Source organism: Loxodonta africana, chromosome 10 (genome assembly GCF_030014295.1).
Source record: "Loxodonta africana isolate mLoxAfr1 chromosome 10, mLoxAfr1.hap2, whole genome shotgun sequence".
NCBI lineage: Eukaryota > Metazoa > Chordata > Mammalia > Proboscidea > Elephantidae > Loxodonta > Loxodonta africana.
This window is the reverse complement of record NC_087351.1, coordinates 47686108-47707425: the sequence shown is the minus strand read 5'-3', so window position 1 is coordinate 47707425 and position 21318 is coordinate 47686108. Positions and strand designations below refer to the sequence as shown.

Genomic DNA, 21318 nt, shown 5'->3' with positions numbered 1-21318 from the left:
GCCGTCACTACTATTTCTAGTTCTGTGTAAAGTAACACAGGTAGTAATTGTTACAGACGGGAGTCAAAGCTGGATGTTTTAATTACACTTAAGATGAAAGCCAAAAGCACAGGGCTTCCAAGTCTGTAAATCTTTATGGAAGCAGACTGCCATATCTTTCTTCCTTGGAGCTGTGGGTTCGAATCGCTGACCTTTTGGTTAGCAGCTGAGCTCTTAACCACTGTACCAAACTGCTTATTCCCCCTCAAAATCAACCAAACAACAAAACCAGTCATTGCTTCTTAGAGGTAACCACTGGTAATAATTTAGTATCTTCTGTGCATAAGTACATATACACGTGTGTACACAGGTATCTTGTTTTAGAATAGTAGATTCAATCTTCTTCTTTCAAGACATTTTACAGTGTATCTCAAACGTACGATTTCAATTTTATTTTTATGAAAATGCTCTAAGCACTAGGCAAAATGAATTATTTTTCTGCATCTCCTTATGCCTCGTGCTTTCCTCACTCCATATCTTTGTTTATATGTAGAATGCCTTTCCCATTTTACCCTGCTACTTCACATCCAGGACATTTCCTGTCCTTACAACTTCTTTTCAAATATTATATCTTTTGTCAGGCTTCTTTCCCCACCCTCTTCCTGTCAAAAACAAACAGTAGTTGTCCTCAAGTCACTCGGATTCATGGCGACCCCTAACCCCTCACTGAGCTTTAAAATTAATTTTGTACTTCCAGACTGCCATTATACGTTATCTGTTACCTCACTTTCTGTGCCTAATCATTTCTACTGTGCGTATAGTTATCTATTAATTTTGTGTGTCTTGCAGTGTACTGACAATTTCTTTTAGATCTGTACTGTTTGAGGTTTATAATCCCTTAAGTGCCTTTTACAAAGCCTATTTTTTTTATTGTTAGGTACCTATTTACTGAATAAATATTTCAGGTATCATGAATTATTATGGTTGGAAACACTGATTTTAAACCATCTTGGGGAGAAGTTAGGAGAGGTGTAATTGTGAATTAAAAACAGAATTTGACTTTTTTTTTTCTATTGTTAATGATTTTGAATAAATCTCTCTGAGACATTGTTTTCCGTTAGGAAACAAAGACTGTAATAACTTACACAGTTTCTAAGGTTAAAACTAAAATCTGTGAAGACTAGATCTGTAAATGCATATCTCAAATATTTTAACAGGATAGAATTTTAGGAGTGTTTCTTGTTTTTTTTTTTTCTGAAGGAACTTTTCAGTAAATTTTCGCTAAATCTGATTTAACATAGTAGTCACTAAAAATTGTTCTCTTTTATTTTTCAGAGAATGCAGAGTCTATCGATCTTAAACAATTTTTTGACCAACATTTTTCACATATATATTATGTGTTCTTTGAAAATTTTGTGACAATTGAAGCTAGTCTTAAACAGAAAGGTAAGAAGTTAAAATCTATCCTGGCTTATGTTGATGTTTTGAATAATTGTCACAAGCATAAAACTTTAAAAAGAGGCTCTTGGCTGTCAGAATTTTAGTGTTATTTCACTTCTTTTTGTCAGGCAGCTTTTAGACACCTCTCTCACTATTATTATAAGGCTAGTGATATGTATTTGAGAGACAGCTGATGTGTTACTTTAAGAAGGCATTAGAAGATATGCTTTTTTTTTTTCTTGGTTAGGTTTACCTGCTTCCTCATCTCACCTCCTTCCTTCTTCCATAGAAGCATGTTCCAGGTTTGAGTTGTTGTTGTTAGGTGCCGTCGAGTTGGTTCCTACTCATAGCAACCCTATGCAGAACAGAATGAAACGCTGCCTGGTCCTGCACCATCCTTAACTGTTGTTATTATGCTTGAGCTCATTATTGCAGCCACTGTGTCAGTCTGCCTCGTTGAAGGGCTTCCTCTTTTCAGCTGACCCTGTACTTTGCCAGGTTTGAGTAATCATTTACATATTAGTATGTTTAAAATTCTTCAGAATATTTCATGATTTTTTTCTAAATTTTATTTATCTTGTTGTTGTTGAAAAAATACACAGCAAAACATACACCAATTCAACAGTTTCTATGTGTACAATTTAGTAACACTGGTTATATTCTTTGAGTTGTACAACCATTCTCACTCTCCTTTTCTGAATTATTCCTCCCTCATTAATATCATGATTTCTTTTTAAAGGTACATATGTAGAATCTAAATTTAATTGTTTAAAAAGAGTAGAAAGGGATTCTATGATATTGTCCATGTATTGAACAGAATATGCTTTAAATATTTTACTAAAGATCACTGAAAAAAACAATTAAGTGCTTGAATTATTTTAAGCTTATTAAGTGATTGTTAACAATGAGGACAAAATGGAATGTTTAAATATTTTCTTGTAAAAATGTTTTAGGTCACAAATCTCAAAGGGAGGAATTGGATGCTATACTTTTTATTTTTGAGGTAAGTACCTATGGATCTAACTTCTTTTTTCAAAAATAATTCTTGTAACATATATAGGAATATATTGAAATTATAAAGCATATAAGAAAACACTGTGAATCTGTCCAAGGAATTTATACTTTCTGCCTTACTTGCTCTTTATTGTACGCTTGTATAAAATAGTCTTAAAATGTTGTAAAAGTTGCCATTCTAGATTACTTTCAATTGGAATGGGGCATCTTTTATTGTTAATAAATAGTCAGAAGGACATAGCTTAGGGGTGGATGAGCAAAGACTTCAGTGCTCTGCTAAAGTTCATTTTCTTTTTTGGCACACTGATAAAAATGAAGACCCTTATCTCTCCTTTAAAATAGCTCCAAAATAGCTCCTTGTTCTTTGTTTTCTCTTTTAAACGGTGATAATAGTATTCTGACTTTTGCTGAGAATTTAGAGACTTGTAGAAAGCCAGTCTTAGACCTTGTGACTTGAAAGGCATTACAAAGAATTTGGAAATCAGTTTCTAAATATTGAACTAAAGTCTATCTGTTATTAATTAAAGATAATTCACTGTTTTGTACGTTGAATATTTTGATACAGTTTAGAAGAATTTGAACAACTTGATAGCTCTTTTAGCTGTTGATCTAATCACAGCTAAAATTGGGAAGTTATTTTTAAGAGTTAGAGACAGAAGTAACTAATATTGGTACCTGTTCTGCAGTTAATTTTCATTAGTCATTAATCATCAGGAATTTGATTGTATCCACCTCCCAAAGTGTTTGTTTGAACTGTTCACAAAATGAATATTAAAACATAGATGTTCTGAGAAAAGAATAAAAGTATCCACTGAGAAAGCAAGTTAATAGTTCTTGGAAAATAGATATTCTTTCAAATATTCATGCTTACACTATATTCAGGAAACGAAGATGATTGATTAGTTAACAAAAACTCTTTCAATGTGTCAATCTATTAAAACGAATGTTTTCCAAGGTGTAACATATACTGATCATTTGTTATTCTTTGAACAGAAATATGTTTGTCTTTAATGAATCACTAAGTTTTTATTTAATAAAGATGCTAAGTACTGGGTTTTCATTCTTTGAAAAAATTATTTAACTTGTGTGCTGGTGTTTTTCTACTTATGTTGGGGATACTAATATCTGACCTCTACCTTTAGAGAAGTATGATGAAAAAAATCAAGAAAGTATATAAATGAAGTGATTTGCTTTTTTTTTTTTTTTTGAATAGAAAGCATCATTATGTAGTGTTATTAGTATGGCACAAAATTTATATTCTGTTTTCTTCTGTGTAAAGGCCACGTATTATTTCTTTCTTCTTTATATTAACCACATAAAAAAAAATAGAGACATATATTTCCATTTTACAAGTGGTTAAATGTAAAGTAAAATAATCATAATTTGGGAATGTTTTTGAGTAGTTTACGAGCGTGTTTTTCAACTTTTCTATAATTTCATCTCTTTTCCACACCAAAATTAATATAATTATACAATTGCTGACTAGTTGTTGGAGACATTGAGGGGGAGGGACAAGGGTAAAGAAGTTTGTATATCTCATGTGGGACCATTTTTGTATTCAGAACTTTCTAATTTCCTCACAATGCTCTATTATGGAGTAGACTAAAAAAAATAGTATCAAAGACAAGATAGAGAAGTATAAAATATGCATATCATCTTTTGAGCAGAATAGTATAAATGTACAGATTTTGGGAATAGGCATTTTCATGGTTGGAATCGCTGCTTTTATTTTAAGTAATATATTTAGTTTTTTTTCCCATAAATTTTATGTATTTTGTTGTTTTTGGGAATATACACAGCAAAACATGCACCGATTCAACAGTGTCTACATGTACAATTTAGTGACATTGATTTCATTCCTCAAGTTGTACAGTCATTGACCCCCTCCTTTTCTGAGTTGCTGCTCATTAATATCACCTCACTGCCCCCTAAGGTTCCTATCTAATCTTTTTGGAGTTGCTGTTTTCAATTTGATCCCATGTAAATAGTTCTTAAAAGAACTAATGCTCAAGGGAGATCTTTATTACTAGTTGAGTTAAAATATCGTTTGGTTCTAAGATGACTTAAGGGGATATTTTTGGTTTAAGGTTTAAAGATTATGTCAGGGCAGTAGTTTCAGGAGTTCATGCAACCTCCATGGCTCCAGAAAGTTTAGAGTCTGTTTATGAGAATTTGAAATTCTGTTATGCATTTTTCCCCTTTTGATCAGGATTCTTCTATAGAATTTTTGATCAAAGTGTTCATTAATGGTAGCCAGACACCATCTAGTCTTCTGGTCTCATGGCAAAGGAGGCAGCTGTTCATGGAGGCAACTACCAGCACATTTCATCTACTCCTACTATCCTGACTCTCCTTCCTCTCTTGCTCCAGGTGAATAGAGACCAATTGTTGTGCTTTGGATGGCCACTTGTAAGCTTTTAAGACCCCAGGCACTACACAGTGAACTAGGAGGTAGAACAGAAGCACTGAAAACATTATTAGGCCCATTAACTGGGATGTTCCCTGAAACCATGACCCTAAACCTCCAAACCAAGGAACCAAATCCTGTAAGGTTTTTGGTTCTACATAAGGACCCTCAGCAGATACATATTTTTTCCCTTTATTGAACTTCATTTGAAGGTTTACAGAACAAACTAGTTTCTCATTAAACAATGCAAATACTGTTTTATGACATTGGTTAACAACCCCACGACATGTCTCTCCCTTCTCAACTATGGGCTCCCTGTTACCAGCTTTCCTACCCTCTCCTGCTTTCTAGTCCTTGCCCAGGGCTGGTGTTCCGCTTTAGTCTTGTTTTGTTCTATGGACCTCTTCAGTCTTTGGCTGAAGGGTGAACCTCAGGAGTGACTAAATTACTGAGCTGAAAGGGTGTCTGGGGGCCAGGGTTTCCCCAGTCTTTGTCAGGTCAGCAAATCTGGTCTTTCTTTTTAAGTTAGATTTTTTTTCTACATTTTTCTCCAGCTCTGTCCAGGACCATCTATTGTGGTCCCTGTCAGAGTAGTCAGTGGTGGTAGCTGGGCACCATCTAGTTGTACTGGATTCAGTCTGGTGGAAGCCATGGTAGATGTGGTCCATTAGTCCTTCGGACTAATCTTCCTCTTGTATCTTTAGTTTTCTTCATTCTTCCTTGTTCCTGAAGGGGTGAGACCAGTGGAGTATCCTAGATGGCTGCTCACAGGCTTTTAAGACCCCAGATGCTACTCACCAAAGTAGAATATAGGACTTTTTCTTTATAGACTATGTTATGTGAGTTGAGCTGGATGTTCCCTGAGACCATGGTGTCCACAGCCCTCAGCCCAGCAATTTGGTCACTCAGGGAGTTTGGATGTGTCTATGGAGCTTCTATGATCTTGCCTTGTACAGGTTCTGGCTTCCCCAGTATTGTGTACTGTCTTATCCTTCACCAAAGTTACCACTTATCTGTTATCTATTAAGTGTTTTTCTATCCCCACCCTTCCACTCCCTCATAACCATCAAAGATTGTTTCTTTTTGTGTGTAAACCTTTTCATGAGTTTTTATAGTAGTGGTCTTATACAATATTTGTCCTTTTGTGATTGACTCATTTCACTCAGCATAATGCCCTCCAGATTAATCCATGTTATGAGATGCTTCACAGAATCATCGTTGTTCTTTATCGTTGCATAATACTCCATTGTGTGTATGTACTACAGTTTATCCATTCATCTGTTGATGGGTATCTAGGTTGTTTCCATCTTTTTGCTATTGTAAACAATGCCGCAGTGAACATGGGTGTGCGTATTTCTATTCACATAATGACTCTTATTTTTCTAGGATATATTCCTGGGGGTAAGATTGCTGGATCATATGGTATTTCTATTCCTAGCTTTCTAAGGAAGCTCCATATAGTTTTCCAAAATGATGGTATCATTTTGCATTCTCACCAGCAGTGCATAAGAGTTCGGATCACCCTGCAGCCTCTCCAACATTTGTTATTTCCTGTTTTTTGGATTCGTAATGCTGAGGTGAGATGGTATCTCACTGTGGTTTTGATTTGTGTTTCTCTAATGGCTAGGGATCCTGAGCATTTCCTCATGTGTCTGTTGGCTGCTTGAATGGCATCTTCCGTGGAGTGTCTGTTCATTTTTTTTGCCCACTTTTTAGTTGGATTATTGGTCTTTTTGTTGTAGAGGTGGTGGGTTTTCTTGTAGATTTTAGAGATGAGGCCTTTCTCTGATTTGTAATAGCCAAATTTTTTTTCCTAATCTGTAGGTCCTCTTTTTTATTCTTTTGGTGAAGTCTTTTGATGAACATAAGTGTTCAATTTTTAGAAGATCCCAGTTAACTAGCTTATCTTCTGGAGTTTCTGTGTTGTTTGTTGTGGTTTGTATCCTGTTAATGCCATGTATTAGGGCCTTTAGCATTGATCCTATTTTTTCTTCTATGAACGTTATAGTTTTTGGCTTTATATTTAGGTCTTTGATGCATTTTGAGTTAATTTTTGTATATGGTGTGAGGTATGGGTCCTGTTTCATTTTTTTGCAGATGGACATCCAGTTTTGCCAGCACCATTTGTTAAAAAGACTGTCTTTTCCCCATTTGATGGACTTTAGGCCCTTGTCGAGGATCAGGTGACCATAGGTGGGTGGATTTACATATGGGTTCTCAATTCTGTTCCATTGGTCAATGTACCTGTCATTGTACCAGTACCAGGCTGTTTTGACTACCGTAGCTGTATGGTAGGTTCTGAGGTCAGACAGTGCAAGTCCTTCTGCTTTATTCTTCTTCTTCAGTAGTGCTTACTTATCTGGAGCTTCTTCTCTTTTCATATAAAGTTAATGATAAGTTTTTCCATCTCTTTAAAGAATGTTGTTGGTATTTGGATTGGTATTGTGTTGTATTTGTAAATCTCAGCAGCTATGCTTTTTTCTTTTTTTTGGTTATTGTTGTAAATATATCTATCACACAACTTTGTCAATTCAGCTTTTTACAAGTGTACAACTTATTGACAGCAATTGCAATAATCAGCTCTGCAACCCTACCCTTAATCAATGAGATTTTTCTATCACTGTTAACCCCCTTCTCCCCGCTCCGTCCTGCCCCTGGTAACCACTCATACACTTTGGTCTCTGTACCTGCTTTTATTTTGTAGCCTTCTAACCTGAGCATATTACATAACCTGCCTCACCTATAAAATGAGATTAGTAAACCCTCCTTTTAGGATGGTTGTAAAGGTTGAGATACCCTTATATAAAATGTCTAGTTTAATACTTGGCAGTGTGAGCATTCAGTTGCTCACAGTTGGTGCTCGTCATTTAAATGTCATTTAGTAACTGAATGAGTACTGAGAGCATAGTTCAGCTGTAAGGCAGCTGTGGTCTACAATAATCTTGAATATCACACAAGTGCAGTAGTAAAGGAAATTAACGGCAAAATTTTGAAAGTATTATGTGGAGTTTTTTCCCAGTTAATGGAAACTTATATATATGTTAACTGGAAACCCTAGTGGTGTAGTGGTTAAGTGCTATGGCTGCTAACTAAGAGGTTGGCAGTTCAAATCTGCCAGGTGCTCCTTGGAAACTATGGGGCAGTTCTCCTCTGTCCTGTAGAGTTGCTATGTGTTGGAATTGATTCATTGGCAACGGGTTTGGGTTTTTTTGGCATGAATCGAGGGCATGGGTAACAGGTATTTTAACTATACCAGTTACCATTTGCTGTCAGGTTCATCTGACTCATGGTGACCCCATGTGTGTGTCAGAATGGAACTGTGCTCAGTAGGGTTTTCTTTTTTCTTTATTGTGCTTCAGGTGAAAGTTTACAGCTCAAGTTAATTTCTCATACAAAAATTTGTACACATATTGTTATATGGTATTAGTTGCTTCGTACGGTTTTCAGTGGCTGATTTTTGAGAAGTGGATTCCAAGGCCTTTCTTCTAAGGGGCCTCTGAGTGGATTTATACTTCCAGCTTTTTGCTTAGTGGCCAAGCGTGTTAACTGTTTGTACCACCCAGAGACCCCAAACTTAACTCTGGTGGTCCTAAATTTTTAAATTTCGCTCTCATAATTGCGTCTTTCATACATCTAAATACTTATTGGTTCACATGAACTACCAGAGTACAAAATATTTGACTGGATTTTTGTGAAATCAAAATATTTCTCTTTGGTTTATCAAAACAGGAGAAAGACCCACTTGAAAAAGAGAAAATGTTACAGATATTAACATCTGAAAGAAGCAAATACTCATCAGTGATATCCATAATGTAGAAATTCTAAGACTTTTAAATGAGAATTAAAAAAAATATGTTATTAGTATTTAATTATTAGGGCAAAATGTACTTACTTAATTACCGTATCATTGTAAAAGATAATTTTCATTCGTTTCCTGTTCCAAATCTTTGTTGATATTGGTTATTGCTTTCTGAGGTTTTCAAAAATTGATCAACATGCCTGTGCTGTAATAGTGCCAATAATATCAAATTAGCTCAAAAACTACTTTGTATTTGTAGTACGTGAGAAACTCTCAAGTACTTAGTGATTGCTTTCTTCACCGTTTCATATTTACAGGATATGAACTCATTACTTTTTGGTTTTTTTCTCTGTTTTATTCATTGATTTTTAGAAAATTTTACAACTTCTTCCAGAAAGAATTCATCAGCGGTGGCAGTTTCATAGTATTGGTGAGTAATTTAAATATGTATTTCACATTGGAAATAAATGTTAATATATGAAAATGCCCTCTAATGTGTTGTTGGTGGTGGTTGTTGTTAGCTGCTGTCGAGTTGATTCCGACTCATAACAACCCTGTGTGACAGAGTAGAACTGCCCCATAGGGTTTTCTTGGCTGTAATCTTTATGAAAGCAGATTACCAGGTCTTTCTTCCACTGAGTGCCTGGGAGATTTGAACTGCCAACGTTTTGGTTAGCAGCTGAGTGCTTAAACGATATGGTAGTTGTTTGAAATGAACCCATAGTTTATGCTTTAGGATAAACAAAATAAAGAATTCAGGTATAGATTGACTGGGAGTATAAGATAAAAATATAAATGAATGATTTTCAGTCAAAATAGCATAATGAATTTCTTTTATCCACCTTGTCCTCTACCCTGAATACGTTAGCAATGGTAAACCAAAAAAGCCAAACCCAGAGCTGTCAAGTCGATTCTGACTCCTAGCGACCCTATAGGACACAGTAGAACTGCCCCGTCTAGTTTCCAAGGAGCGCCTGGCAGATCTGAACTGCCGATCCTTTGGTTAGCAGCCGTAGCACTTAACCACTACGCTACCAGGGTTTCCTAGCAATGATGATAAACCTATAAAACCAAAAAGATAAAAGCAGGCTCAGCATCAAGATAAATATCTCTATGGATCAGAATGGAAGAGAAATACAAAGTGCCAGGTAGAGCTGAAGCCACGGGCTCCAGATTTGAAAAGCAGTGGCAGCTGGCGCTTTGCTCTGTACATACACAAAAAAGGACTGGTGCTTGGCTGATTTCTTGAAGGGCCAAAGTAAGGCTTCTCAGCTCATAAAATAAAGTTGAAAAGAAGACGACTAAAACAACTCTTCAGTGGATTACTGTCAGCGACCAAGTAGGCAGCATGAAGTCACACGCTTTTTGTTATCAGGAGCTAAGCCAGCATGCTTGCTAGCTTAAAGTCTATCACAGTATCATCACAGGGCTTGCGAGCTACATTTTAAGACTTTTTTCCCCTTTACATTAAAAAGGAGTCTGTAGGTAGGCAGTTGCTGGTTTTGGTTCAGTATCTCACTGATGTTAGTGTTGATTGATGGCGATTCTCATGAACCTTCTCTCATGGGGAGTATATGCCTACCAAGTCTATGTTGTCGAAGCGGAATGTTATTGGCCTTATATTCATTTGTTAAAGTGTATTTATTTTTTTAAAAAAGAGAGTGATGCGTTTAACTTCTATATTTCTTCATCAGTTCTAGCAAATATAATATTGTCTGAGGCTTTGAAACTGCAGGCCATTCCAATTAGCAGTTCCAGTAACAGAAGGAACTCTGGACTGGTAGGAAGGTTATTGATGCAGGGGCTGAAGGAGATAATATTTAAATATTAGGTCGTGTAGAATAAACCTTTTAGATAAAGTTGAAGACTGAAAAAGAGGTACCCATAATATATAAAGAACTCTTACAACTCAGTAATAAGATGGCAAGCCTATTTTTAAAATGGGCAAAAGATTTGAATAGATATATCACCAAAGACATGTGAATTGCTAATAAATGCATATTAAGGTGCTCAGTAGAATAGTGAGATCTTGTTCTGCACTTCACAATGATTATAATGGCCTTGAAGGTTGTCTGTGAAGAAACTTTGTTGAGACATCTGAACTTCGAAGGTTTATTATAACTTCCAAAGGATATAGCCTTTAAAGGACTTTCAGGCTGCCTGGTTGTCATGTATTCCAATAAATGCCCGTACCTTTAGAAGGCACATAAAGAGTCATTTTTCTTTGTCACCAAGAAACCTGTGTTGGTTTCCTGGGGCTGCTATAACAAATTACCACATAGTCACATGACTTAAAACAACAAGGACTCATAGTGTCCTAGTTCTGGAGGTAGAAATCCAAAATAAAGGTGTTGACAGGGCCATGCTCCCTTCGAAGTCTCTAGGGAAGAATTCTTTCTTGCCTCAGGCATTCCTGGGTTTGTGGCAGCACAACTCTGATCTCTGTCTTTGTCTTCACTTGGTCCTTTCCCCTCTGTGTCGTGTCTCTTCTCCTCTTGTTATAAGAACATTGGTCATATTGGATTAAGGGCCCACACTATTCCAGTATGATGTCATCGTAACTTAAATAATTAAATCTGCATTGACCCTATTTTTAAATAAGGTTGCATTCTGAGGTTCTGGTAGGGAGGTAAATTTTGGGAGGACGCTATACAAGACAATACAATTATAAAACTTTCTTTTCTTTTCCTTTTTTGTGTATAAGGAAAATAAATCAGTGACTTTGGTAGATTTAAAAAAAATATTTGGTGAACATACACACAGCAAAGCGTACACCATTTCAACAAACTACAATTCAGTGGCATTGCTTACATTCTTCAAGCTGTGCACTCGTTCTCCCCATACCCTTCCACCAACTCATTCCACCACCATTAGCACAGACTCTCTATACCCTAAAGTTCTCATTTAACCTTTCAAGGTTGTTAATTTGATCCCACATAGATAAATATTTGAAAGAGTTTAATGCTCCAGGCAGACATACTTTACTAATTAAACTGAACTATGGTTTGGTTTTAAGCAGACTTCTGGGTAAAGTTGTGGTTTGATGTTCAAGGTTTGAAGATTATCTCGGGGCAGTAGTTTCAGGTGCTTATCCAACCTCAGTGGCTCCAGAAGATCTAGATGCCATGGAGAATTTAAAATTATGTTTCTTACCCCCCTTTTTAATCAGGATTCTTCCGTAGAACCTTAGATAAAATCGTTCAATAATGGTAGCCAGACAGCATCCAGTTCTGTCTCATGGTCTAGTTGATCTTTTAAAAATAACTTTATTGAGATATAATTTACGTAGTTAAAGTTCACACATTATAAGTATACAACTCAGTGATTTTTACAAAGTATATAGTCACCACATCCAGTTTTAGACCATTTCCATTACCCCAAAATATTCCCTCGAATCCATTTGCAATTGATATCCATTCTCACCACCAGTCTGCTTTCTGCCCTCTGTGAATTTATCTTTTCTCAACATTTCATATATGAAATCTTACAAATTGAATTATTTGCATCTGACTTCTTTCGCTCAGCATAATATTTTTTAGTATATTCATGTTGTTGTTGGGTGCTGTTGAATTAATTTCTACTCATAGGGACCCTATATACAACAGAAGAACATGCTGCCTGGTCCTGTGCCATCCTCACAGTCATTGGTGTGTTTCAGCCCATTGTTGTAGCCACGTGTCAATCCTTGAGGGTCTTCCTCTTTTTTTTTTGACCCTCTACCAAGCATGATGTTCTTTTCCAGGGAGTGGTCCCTTCTGATAACAGGTTCAAAGTACGTGAGATGAAGCCTCACCATCCTTGCATTCTGGCTGTACTTCTTCAAAACAGATTTGTTCGTTCCTCTGGCAGTCCAATATTCTTTGCCATCACCATAATTCAAATGCATCAATAATTTTTTAGTCTTCCTTATTCATTGTCCAGCTATTGCATGTATGTGAGGCAATTGAAAATACCATGGCTTTTCCTCAAAAAGCTAGAAATGGAAATATCATATGATGGAGCATCCCACTGCTGGATATACCCTAAAGAAGTAACAACAGTGACACAAATAGATATATGTACACCCATGTCCATTGCAGCGTTATTCATAGTAGCAAAAAGATGGAAACAACTAAGTGCCCATCAACAGATGAATAGATCAACAAACTGTGGTATTACACACAGTGGAATACTATGCAGTGATAAAGAATAATGACAAATCATGAAACATCTCACAACATGGGTGAATTTGGATGATATTGTGCTGAATGAAATAAGTCAATCATAGAAGGACAAATATCGTATGAGACCACTATTATAAAAAAGAAATAAGAAAAGGTTTACACACATTAAAAAAACCAAAACAAAACTTTCTGTGATGGTTACCAGGGATGGTAATTATCAAATAGATAGAAGATACGTGTTAATTTTCGTGAAGGGAAAGGCAATACACAGTATGGGGAAAGTGAGCAAAACATGACTAAGGCATGGGCGGACACTGAGAGGAACACCAAAGTGAAGTGCAGCAATGGTAATTACTGTAGCATAGATGATCCTGTGACAATAGTATTAACAAACACTAATTTATGAATAGATACATAGCTAGATAGCTATGACAAGAGGTGTGGGAGAGTATAAGGGAACACACCCATCTGCAGATATAGGTCTGGTGGTGGATATCTCTACATACATAACTGTAAGTGATGCTTATATATCAATATAGACAATAGAGCAGACAAGGGCCACATTCAGGGCAACTTCTTAGACATAACCAGACATCTCACAGACAAAGTTCCTAGGCCCAAAGGCAAAGGACCATACACTCGGGGGACATCAGGATCACTTGGGACAACATAGTTCATAAAGTTCTGCTTCCTACTTTGATGAGTAGTGTCTGAGATCTTAGAAGTTTGTGAGTGGCCATCTTAGATATAACTATTGGTTTCTTACTATCGGGAGCAAAAGAGAATTAAGAGAGCCAAAAGAACCAAAGGAGCAATTAGTCCAAAAGACTAATGGACCACATGAACCACAGCCTACATGACCTCAAGACTGGAAGAACTAGATGGTGCCCGGCCACCACTACCGACTGCTCTGACTGGGATCACAACAGAGGGTCTTGGACAAAGCAGGAGAAAAATTGCAGAACAAAAAACCAAATTCACAAAAAGACCAGACTTACTGGTCTGATAGAGACTGGAGGAGTCCTTGAGACTGTGGCTCTAAGACACCCTTCTGAGCTATGACCGAAGCCATTACTAGAGACCATTCTTCAGCCAAACAATAGAAATGCCTGTGAAATAAACAACAACACCCGAGAGGAACGTATTCCTTAGAACAATCTACTATACAAAATCAAAAGGGCAACATTTGCCCAAAAGCAAAGTTGAGAAGGCAAGAAAACAAAAATTCAAGGTGAAAGGAAATGAGGAACCTAGGATGGAGATGGGGGGTGGGGAGGTGGGGGAGGACAGGCACATTGTGAGGAATGGAACTAATGTCATGGAACACTTTGTGTACAAACTATTGAATGGGAAACTAATTTGCTATGTAGGCTTTCACCTAATACACAATAAAAATTAAAAAAATATATATATGGAGTGCTTCTACTCTGTACACATGGAGTCGCCATGAGTCAGAATCAACTGCAACAGCAACTAACAACAACAACATACCTAGAGAACAGTAAATTTATCTAGTTATAGTACTGGGGGGAAATCACAGCTGTTCTTTTGAGTTACGAAAGTTAAAAGGGCAGGGACCAGGTCTTTGTTTTCTTACACAGTTCTTGGCAGAGGTCCATAAGTAAGTAATTGTTTGCTTGATAAATGTTTTTTAAAGGGGAGGAGGAAGATGCTATGGAGATAGCCTTGCTCATTTGGGTCACATGTTGTGCTTCAGGGAGCCAAGTTAAAATCAACACAGTCCAAATGGCAAGTGTATGATGGTATTAATATAGTAGACAGTTAACATGGAAAGAAAATAAATTTAAATCTGAATTATTAAAAAAAAAGCATAACTTGAATTAGGCATTTTTTTTAGTCCTCAAAGTGACATGTTTGCTTTTTAACACTTTGAAGAGGCCTTTTTCAGCAGATTTGCCCAATGTAGTACATCGTTTGATTTCTTGACTACTGCTGCCATGAGAGTTGATTGTGGATCCAAGTAAAATGAAATCCTTGACAACTTCAATCTTTGTTGCGTTTATTAAGATGTTACTTATTGGTCCAGTTGTGAGGATTTTTGTTGTATTTGTTGAGGTGCAATTCATTCTGAAGGCTGTAGCTTTGATCTTCATCAGTAAGTGCTTTAAGTCCTCTTCATTTTCAGCGAACAAGATTGCATTATCTGCATATCACAGGTTGCTAATGAGTCTTCCTCCAATCCTGGTGCTGCAGTCTTCTTCATATAGTTCAGTTTCTCAGATTATTTGTCAGCATACAGATTGAATATGTGTGGTGAAAGGATACAACCCTGGTGCACACCTTTTCTGATCTTAAACAACACATACTATGAGCCATAGCATATATCAGTATTCCTTTTTATTGTTACATATTATTGTATTGTATGCCTATACCACATTTTATTTATCATTTCACCGTTTAAGGGACATTTGGATTGTTTCTGGTTTTTGCTATTATGAATAATACTGCTATGAATGTCCATATACAGGTCTTTGTATAGACATGTGTTTTAATTTTTCTTGGCAGTGGAATTACTGGCGGGGTGAAAATTATGTTTAATTTTTTAAGAAATTGCCAAACTGTTTTCCATTTTATATTTCTACTAGCATTATATGAGGGTGCCGGTTACTTCACATCCTCATCAACACTTGTTATAGTCTGTCTTTTTTAATTATAGTGCTTCTAGTGGATGTGTAATGATATTTTATTGGGGCTTTAAATTATCATTTTCTGATGAATAATGACATTGAGCACCTTATGTGTTTGTTAGTAATTCCAATATCATCTTTGGTGAAATAACTATTCAGATCTTTTGCTTATTTTAAAAATTGGCTTTTTTGTCTTACTATTATTGAATTGTAAGAGTTTTTTACTTATGGGTTGTAAGAGTTTTTTATTTATTATGAGTACAAGTTCATTATCAAATACTTAATTTAGGAATATTTTCTCCTAATCTGTGTTTTTCTGTTCATTTTCTTAATGGTGTCTGCTGAAGTGCAAATTTTTTATTTTAATGAAGCCCAATTTATCAGTTTTTTTCTTAACATGGCTTATGCTTTTGCTGCTTTATCTAAGAACTCTTAGCCCAAAGTCTTGATTTTTCTGCTGTGATTTCTTCTAAAAGTCTTATATTTTTAGACCTTATGTTTAAGTCTGTGACATATTTTAAGTTAATTTTGTATATAGTATGAAGTAGGATCTAAATTCATTTCGTTATGTGTGGCTATCCAATTATCCAGACACTTTTTGTTGAAAGACTAACCTTTCTACGTTAAATTGTCTTGGTATCATTGTTGAAAAACAATTGATCATAAATGTAAGGGTGTATTTCTGGGCTCACAATTTGGCTCCATTTATCTGTAAGCCTACCCTTAGGCCAGTTCTTCACTGTTTTGGTTATTGTTTTGTAGTTAAGTTTTGAAGTCACAAAGTGTCAGCACTGCAAATTTGTTCCTTTCCAAGATTGTTTTGGCTCTTCTGGATTCTTTGTATTTCCATATGAATTTTAGAGTCAGCTTGTTAATTTCTGGAAAAAGACTAAAGGAATTTTAGTAGGAATTGTGCTGAATCTGTATGTTAATTTAGGGAGAATTACCATTAGAACTATTGAGTCTTCGAATTCATGAACATTGCATGTATTTATATCTTCTTTAACTTCTCTCTGCAATATTTTGTAGATTTCAATGACCAAATCTTATACTACTCTAGTTACATTTTGTAGTACATATTTTATTCTTTTTTGATAGTATTGTAAATGGAATTATTTTTTAAATTTAATTTTTAGATTGTACATTGTTAGTATATAGAAATTCAGTGGATTTTTATATATTGATCTTGCGTCCTGTATCCTTTATAACTTTGTTTATTCCATTTGTTTTATTGTGACTTTTTTAGGATTTTCTACATATAGGAACATGTCATCTGTGAATTAAGACAGCTTTACTTTTTCATTTCCAACCTGGTACTTTTAACTTTTTTTTTTTTGCTTATTTAACTGGCTAGGCCCTCTAATACAGTGTTGAATAAAAGTGGTAAGAATGGACGTCTTGCCTTATCCCTGATCTTGAGTGAGAGACAGTGTTAGAGAAGCTGTTTATAAAGTTGAGGCAGTTCCTAGTATGTTGGGAGTTTTTAATCATGAATCGGTGTTGTATTTTCTCAAATACTTTTTCTGTGTCTATTGAAATGATCATATGGTTTTTGTCATTTATTCTATTAATATCATGTTTTATTAATTGATTTTCAAATGTTAAGCCAACTTTAGGAAACCCTGGTGGTGTAGTGGTTAAGTGCTACGGCTGCTAACTAAAGGGTCAGCAGTTCGAATCCACCAGGCACTCCTTGGAAACTCTATGGGGCAGTTCTACTGTGTCCTATAGGGTCGCTGTGAGTCGGAATCGGCTCGACGGCACTGGTTAAACCAACTTTGCATTCTTGAGATAAATGCCTCTTAGCCTTCAACTTGTAATCCTTTTTTTTTTTTAATATGTTGCTGAATTTAGTTGACTAATAATTTGTTAAACATTTTTGTCTCTTTGTTCATGAGGGATATCGCTCTGTGGTTTTCTTTTTTTGTGGTGTCTTTATCTGCCTTTAGTATCAGGGTAGCAGTAGCCTGCCTCATGGATGAGTTGAGAGGTGTTCCCTCCTCCTCTGTTTTCTGAAAGAGGTTGTGAAGGATTTCTTCTTTAAATATTTGATAGATTTCACAGTGAAGTCATCTTTACCTGGGTTTGTCTTTGTAAGAAACTTTGTAATTATTAATTCAGTGTCTTTACTTGTTATAGGTTTATTCACATCTTGTATTTTTTCTTCAGTCAGTTTTGGTAATTTGTGTCTTTATAAGAATTTGTCCATTTCATCTAAGTTGTCTAATTTGTTGGCATAAAATTGTTCATAATATTCCCTTTAATTCCTATGGGGTGAATCCCATAGGAATTAAAGGGAATATTATGCTAATTTCTGTTTTCAAATATTAGATTTATATATTGCAATGATATGATTATTGAAGAACAAGAAAAGACTTGAATAAATAGAATGTTATGTGATATTCGTGGATGATAGGCTTGATAGTTTAAAGATAGCAGTTTTAAGTCAAAATTCCTGTAAAGATTTGAAAACAAATCAAATGTCCTAATATAAAGAAGATAAATGAATTGTGTTGTATTAATATAATGGAATAATACACAGGAGGTAAAATGGATTAACTAATATATATGTCAGTATATATGAGTTTCAGAAGCTAATGCTGGGTTTGAAAAGCAAGTTACAAAGCGACCTGTTCTGTGTGATACAAGGTTTTAAACATACAAAGCAATTTACGTATTTTATGGATTTGTAAATAAGTAGCAATAATATAAATACAGTTTTGGGACTGATTAATACCAAAATCTGGATCTTGGTTTCCTATGGGGGAAGAAGGAGAGAGGGGAGAAAATGATTCAGGATCGGTTCACAGGGGCTTCAATGATACCTATACTGTTAAATAAAATGTTATAGATAATGTAAATAAATAAAATATAAGAATTGGAATAAACATGGAAATGTTTAGATTTGTTCAAACTGAATGGTGATGTTTGTTAATGTTTTTCTCAATATTTTATTGTAGGTTTGAAATATTTGATAATTTAAAAGAAAAATGAATATTAAAGAAGTTTCTGAAACTTTTGAAAAAGGAAAATTCATATAATGGAAATTTTTGTTAGGAAATTTTAGAATTATGGATGTTCATGTGGTTAACATAATGAAAATTTTCTCTAGTGGATTTTATTTGTACTAGTGATAAAGTAATTTAATTTGTAGTGTAAATAAGAGATAAACAATAGATTTTGTGTTAAATGCAATTTTAGGCTTAGGTTTTATATTTCAATAGAATAAGTCATATTTAATTGCAATAAACTATGTGTTGAAAAGGTGATTATTTTTATATGTCCTCTGGTCCTGAGACTGTGGCCACAGGGATATCAAGGTCACCAAGAATAATTTGGAGGTTGCCAAGGACTTGTTTAAAAGTGTTTTCAAGTCTGACCGAGAACTCTGACATTTAGAAATAAATAAGAAGGTACGAGTATTTAAAATCATGTTTTATTTTCAGGATTGATTTTGAAGAAACTACTTCACACAGGAAACTCCTTGAAGGTATGATGGTATTTCTTTTCTATGGCTATTTAAAAACTGAGCAAAACGTACATACCATCTGTTCACTTTTTCCTTCCTCAACTCTTTCCTGAACAATGTTCAATTATCTTCAATTCAGTTATTGAAGTGAATTAATTAAAAAATACAGCAGCATACTCAGTACGTGCTCATACTCCCCATACATACTAGGTTGACCAGATCATTGAAAAAAAACTGTTATACTTTGCTACTGCATTGACTCATTCACTGGAAATACTTCCTTCTGTGTGGTACCAAGAAGAAAAAAATTTAGTCATGCATCAAATTGTTCTTCAGTTTGTTCTTTCAGTATTTTAGCATAGCAATCTTACATGTAGAAGACAGTAGGGGATCTTTATGAAAATGTTGGTTTTGTTTTTCTTTTATCTCATTGTGCTGTGGTAAGAGAAGCTACCCTTTCTAATAGCATTTTGGTATAGGTTAGGTTCAATCATGTAGGTATTTCTGGCATGGATATAGCAGTACAAAGACTAAGCCCTCCTACGTCTTTTTCTTCTTATCTGGCATATGAGGGTGGCAGCAGTCGAATAGCTTTGACAGTGGCCATTAACAAAACTCTGGCAGGGTAATTTCCAAAGTTACCAATGAAGTTAATTTTGTAAAGATTTTAGTTGTTTTGCTTGTAAGAGATTGAATTTTTTTTCTATCCATCTTTTCCTGTTTTCTTCCTGAGAGAGCATTCATTCATTGATTCAGACATTTATTGTCTGCGTAGGAGACATTGTTTTAGGTTCTTAGAATACAGTAATGAGTCAGTGTTCCTTATTTGCAGCTTAGAAGCAAATAAATAATTTCAGAGAGTGATAAGCAGTGCTCCAGAATCCTCATGACAATTCCTTTTACCAAACTCATAGCAAGGGACAGTCATTGCCATCTGTCTTCTTGCCTCTTGAATTAGCCTGTGGAAACAGGAGGGATAGAAGAACAAAATGGTTTTCTGGTTTTTTTTCCCAAATGAAAATTATGGAATAAGAATTACCTAATTTCTTAGCGACTATATTCATTCTTTATTCATTAAAAATCCATGAATTTAGATTTTCAGGTAATGAAGGTTAGCCACAGATGCTAGGCCTGCCTGCCTCCCTTCCTCCCCCGCTCCCCGCCTCCGCCCTTTCTCTCTCACATCCCCCCAATCCCTGCAAAGTCTCAATCTGTAATCATCTTCTAGAGAACTTTGGCCTTAAAAGGAAGAAAGGATTTCCATTATAAATGAAAATACCATCTGTTTTTCATTTTATTTTGTTTTAGATCAGGCGGGAAGGTGTTCGTCTTTTCTTATTATGGTTACAAGCTCTTCAGAATAACTGTAGTAAAGAACAGCTGTGGATGTTTTCATGTTTAATCCCTGGATTTTCAGCACCACAATCTGAACATGGACCTCGAACTTTAGATAATCTCATTAATCCTCCACTCAACCTTCAAGAAAGTAAGATTCATGGGATGTTATCCATCAGTATTTTAAAACTTTCTATGTAGCCTGTTAATATTTTAAAAAATGCCTGTACGTTTTATTAATTGGGCAATCCAAGGCCATTTTACAGTGATCTTTAATTTCTGTTTCTTATGTATCACCTTGATTTAATTTAGATGTACATTGAAGTAGAAGTGTGTCTTACTTCATGCAGTAGGTAACTAAAAAATTAAATATAAACTGAATTTTTATAAATCCTCAATAGTATTTTAGTTTTTTGTTTATAATCTCAAATGTTTTAGTTTAATTTCTGCTTTAATTTGTTAGTGAATCTTTGTGCCTTTTATCCTCAATTTTTCTAGTATTGTCTTTTATCCCCTTAGTTCTCTCTGTTACCAGTACTGCTATTTAAATAAATGATTTTTCCTGTTATAAATATATGTGTATATATTTTTATATATTCTCATATGAGCAAGCGTTTGTCACACGCAGTGCCCTGTTGGGTACTTCATTTTATTTGTAATTTGTATTTCTATAAATTTAAGTTTGGGGGCAAAATGAACTACACCTGTAGCACAAAATTTTAGAAACAATACCAGACTGGCATACTGTCTATAATTCAACTCATTTAGACTATGTAAACCTGCTTATTCACGTTTTGTATCATTTTGAAGTATTACATGTTTTCAGACTGTTTTTTCTTGTGTCTCTGTAACCTATCAGGGTAGATTTTCTTTTATCAGTCTTTCTATAGCTAAGTTTTTAAAAAATATTAGCCTTGAATCTGTGATTGACTTACTCCTTCCCTTTTGAGAATGGAAGTTTTGCTCTGTAGTCTACAAGGCATGAAAAATAAAGAATATCTATATATTACCTGACAGAGAGTAAGAAACCCTTGTAGAAAAGTTCCAGTAGGCTTTAAGGAGAT

At 35.1% G+C, this 21318-nt stretch overlaps 1 protein-coding gene across 7 annotated transcripts in view; it reads left to right on the top strand.

Moving 5' to 3' along the window:
- RALGAPA1 (Ral GTPase activating protein catalytic subunit alpha 1) overlaps positions 1-21318 on the top strand; it is a 258926-nt gene that overhangs the window by 21948 nt on the left and 215660 nt on the right. For 6 of the 7 annotated variants that reach the window (XM_064292405.1, XM_064292400.1, XM_023546116.2 and 3 more), the window contains exons 2-6: positions 1315-1425; positions 2373-2422; positions 9012-9069; positions 18897-18940; positions 20228-20405. In XM_064292405.1, the coding sequence (XP_064148475.1) occupies positions 1315-1425; positions 2373-2422; positions 9012-9069; positions 18897-18940; positions 20228-20405 (441 nt within the window). The remainder of the gene's footprint in view (positions 1-1314; positions 1426-2372; positions 2423-9011; positions 9070-18896; positions 18941-20227; positions 20406-21318) is intronic. The other variant, XM_064292402.1, reaches the window with a different exon arrangement.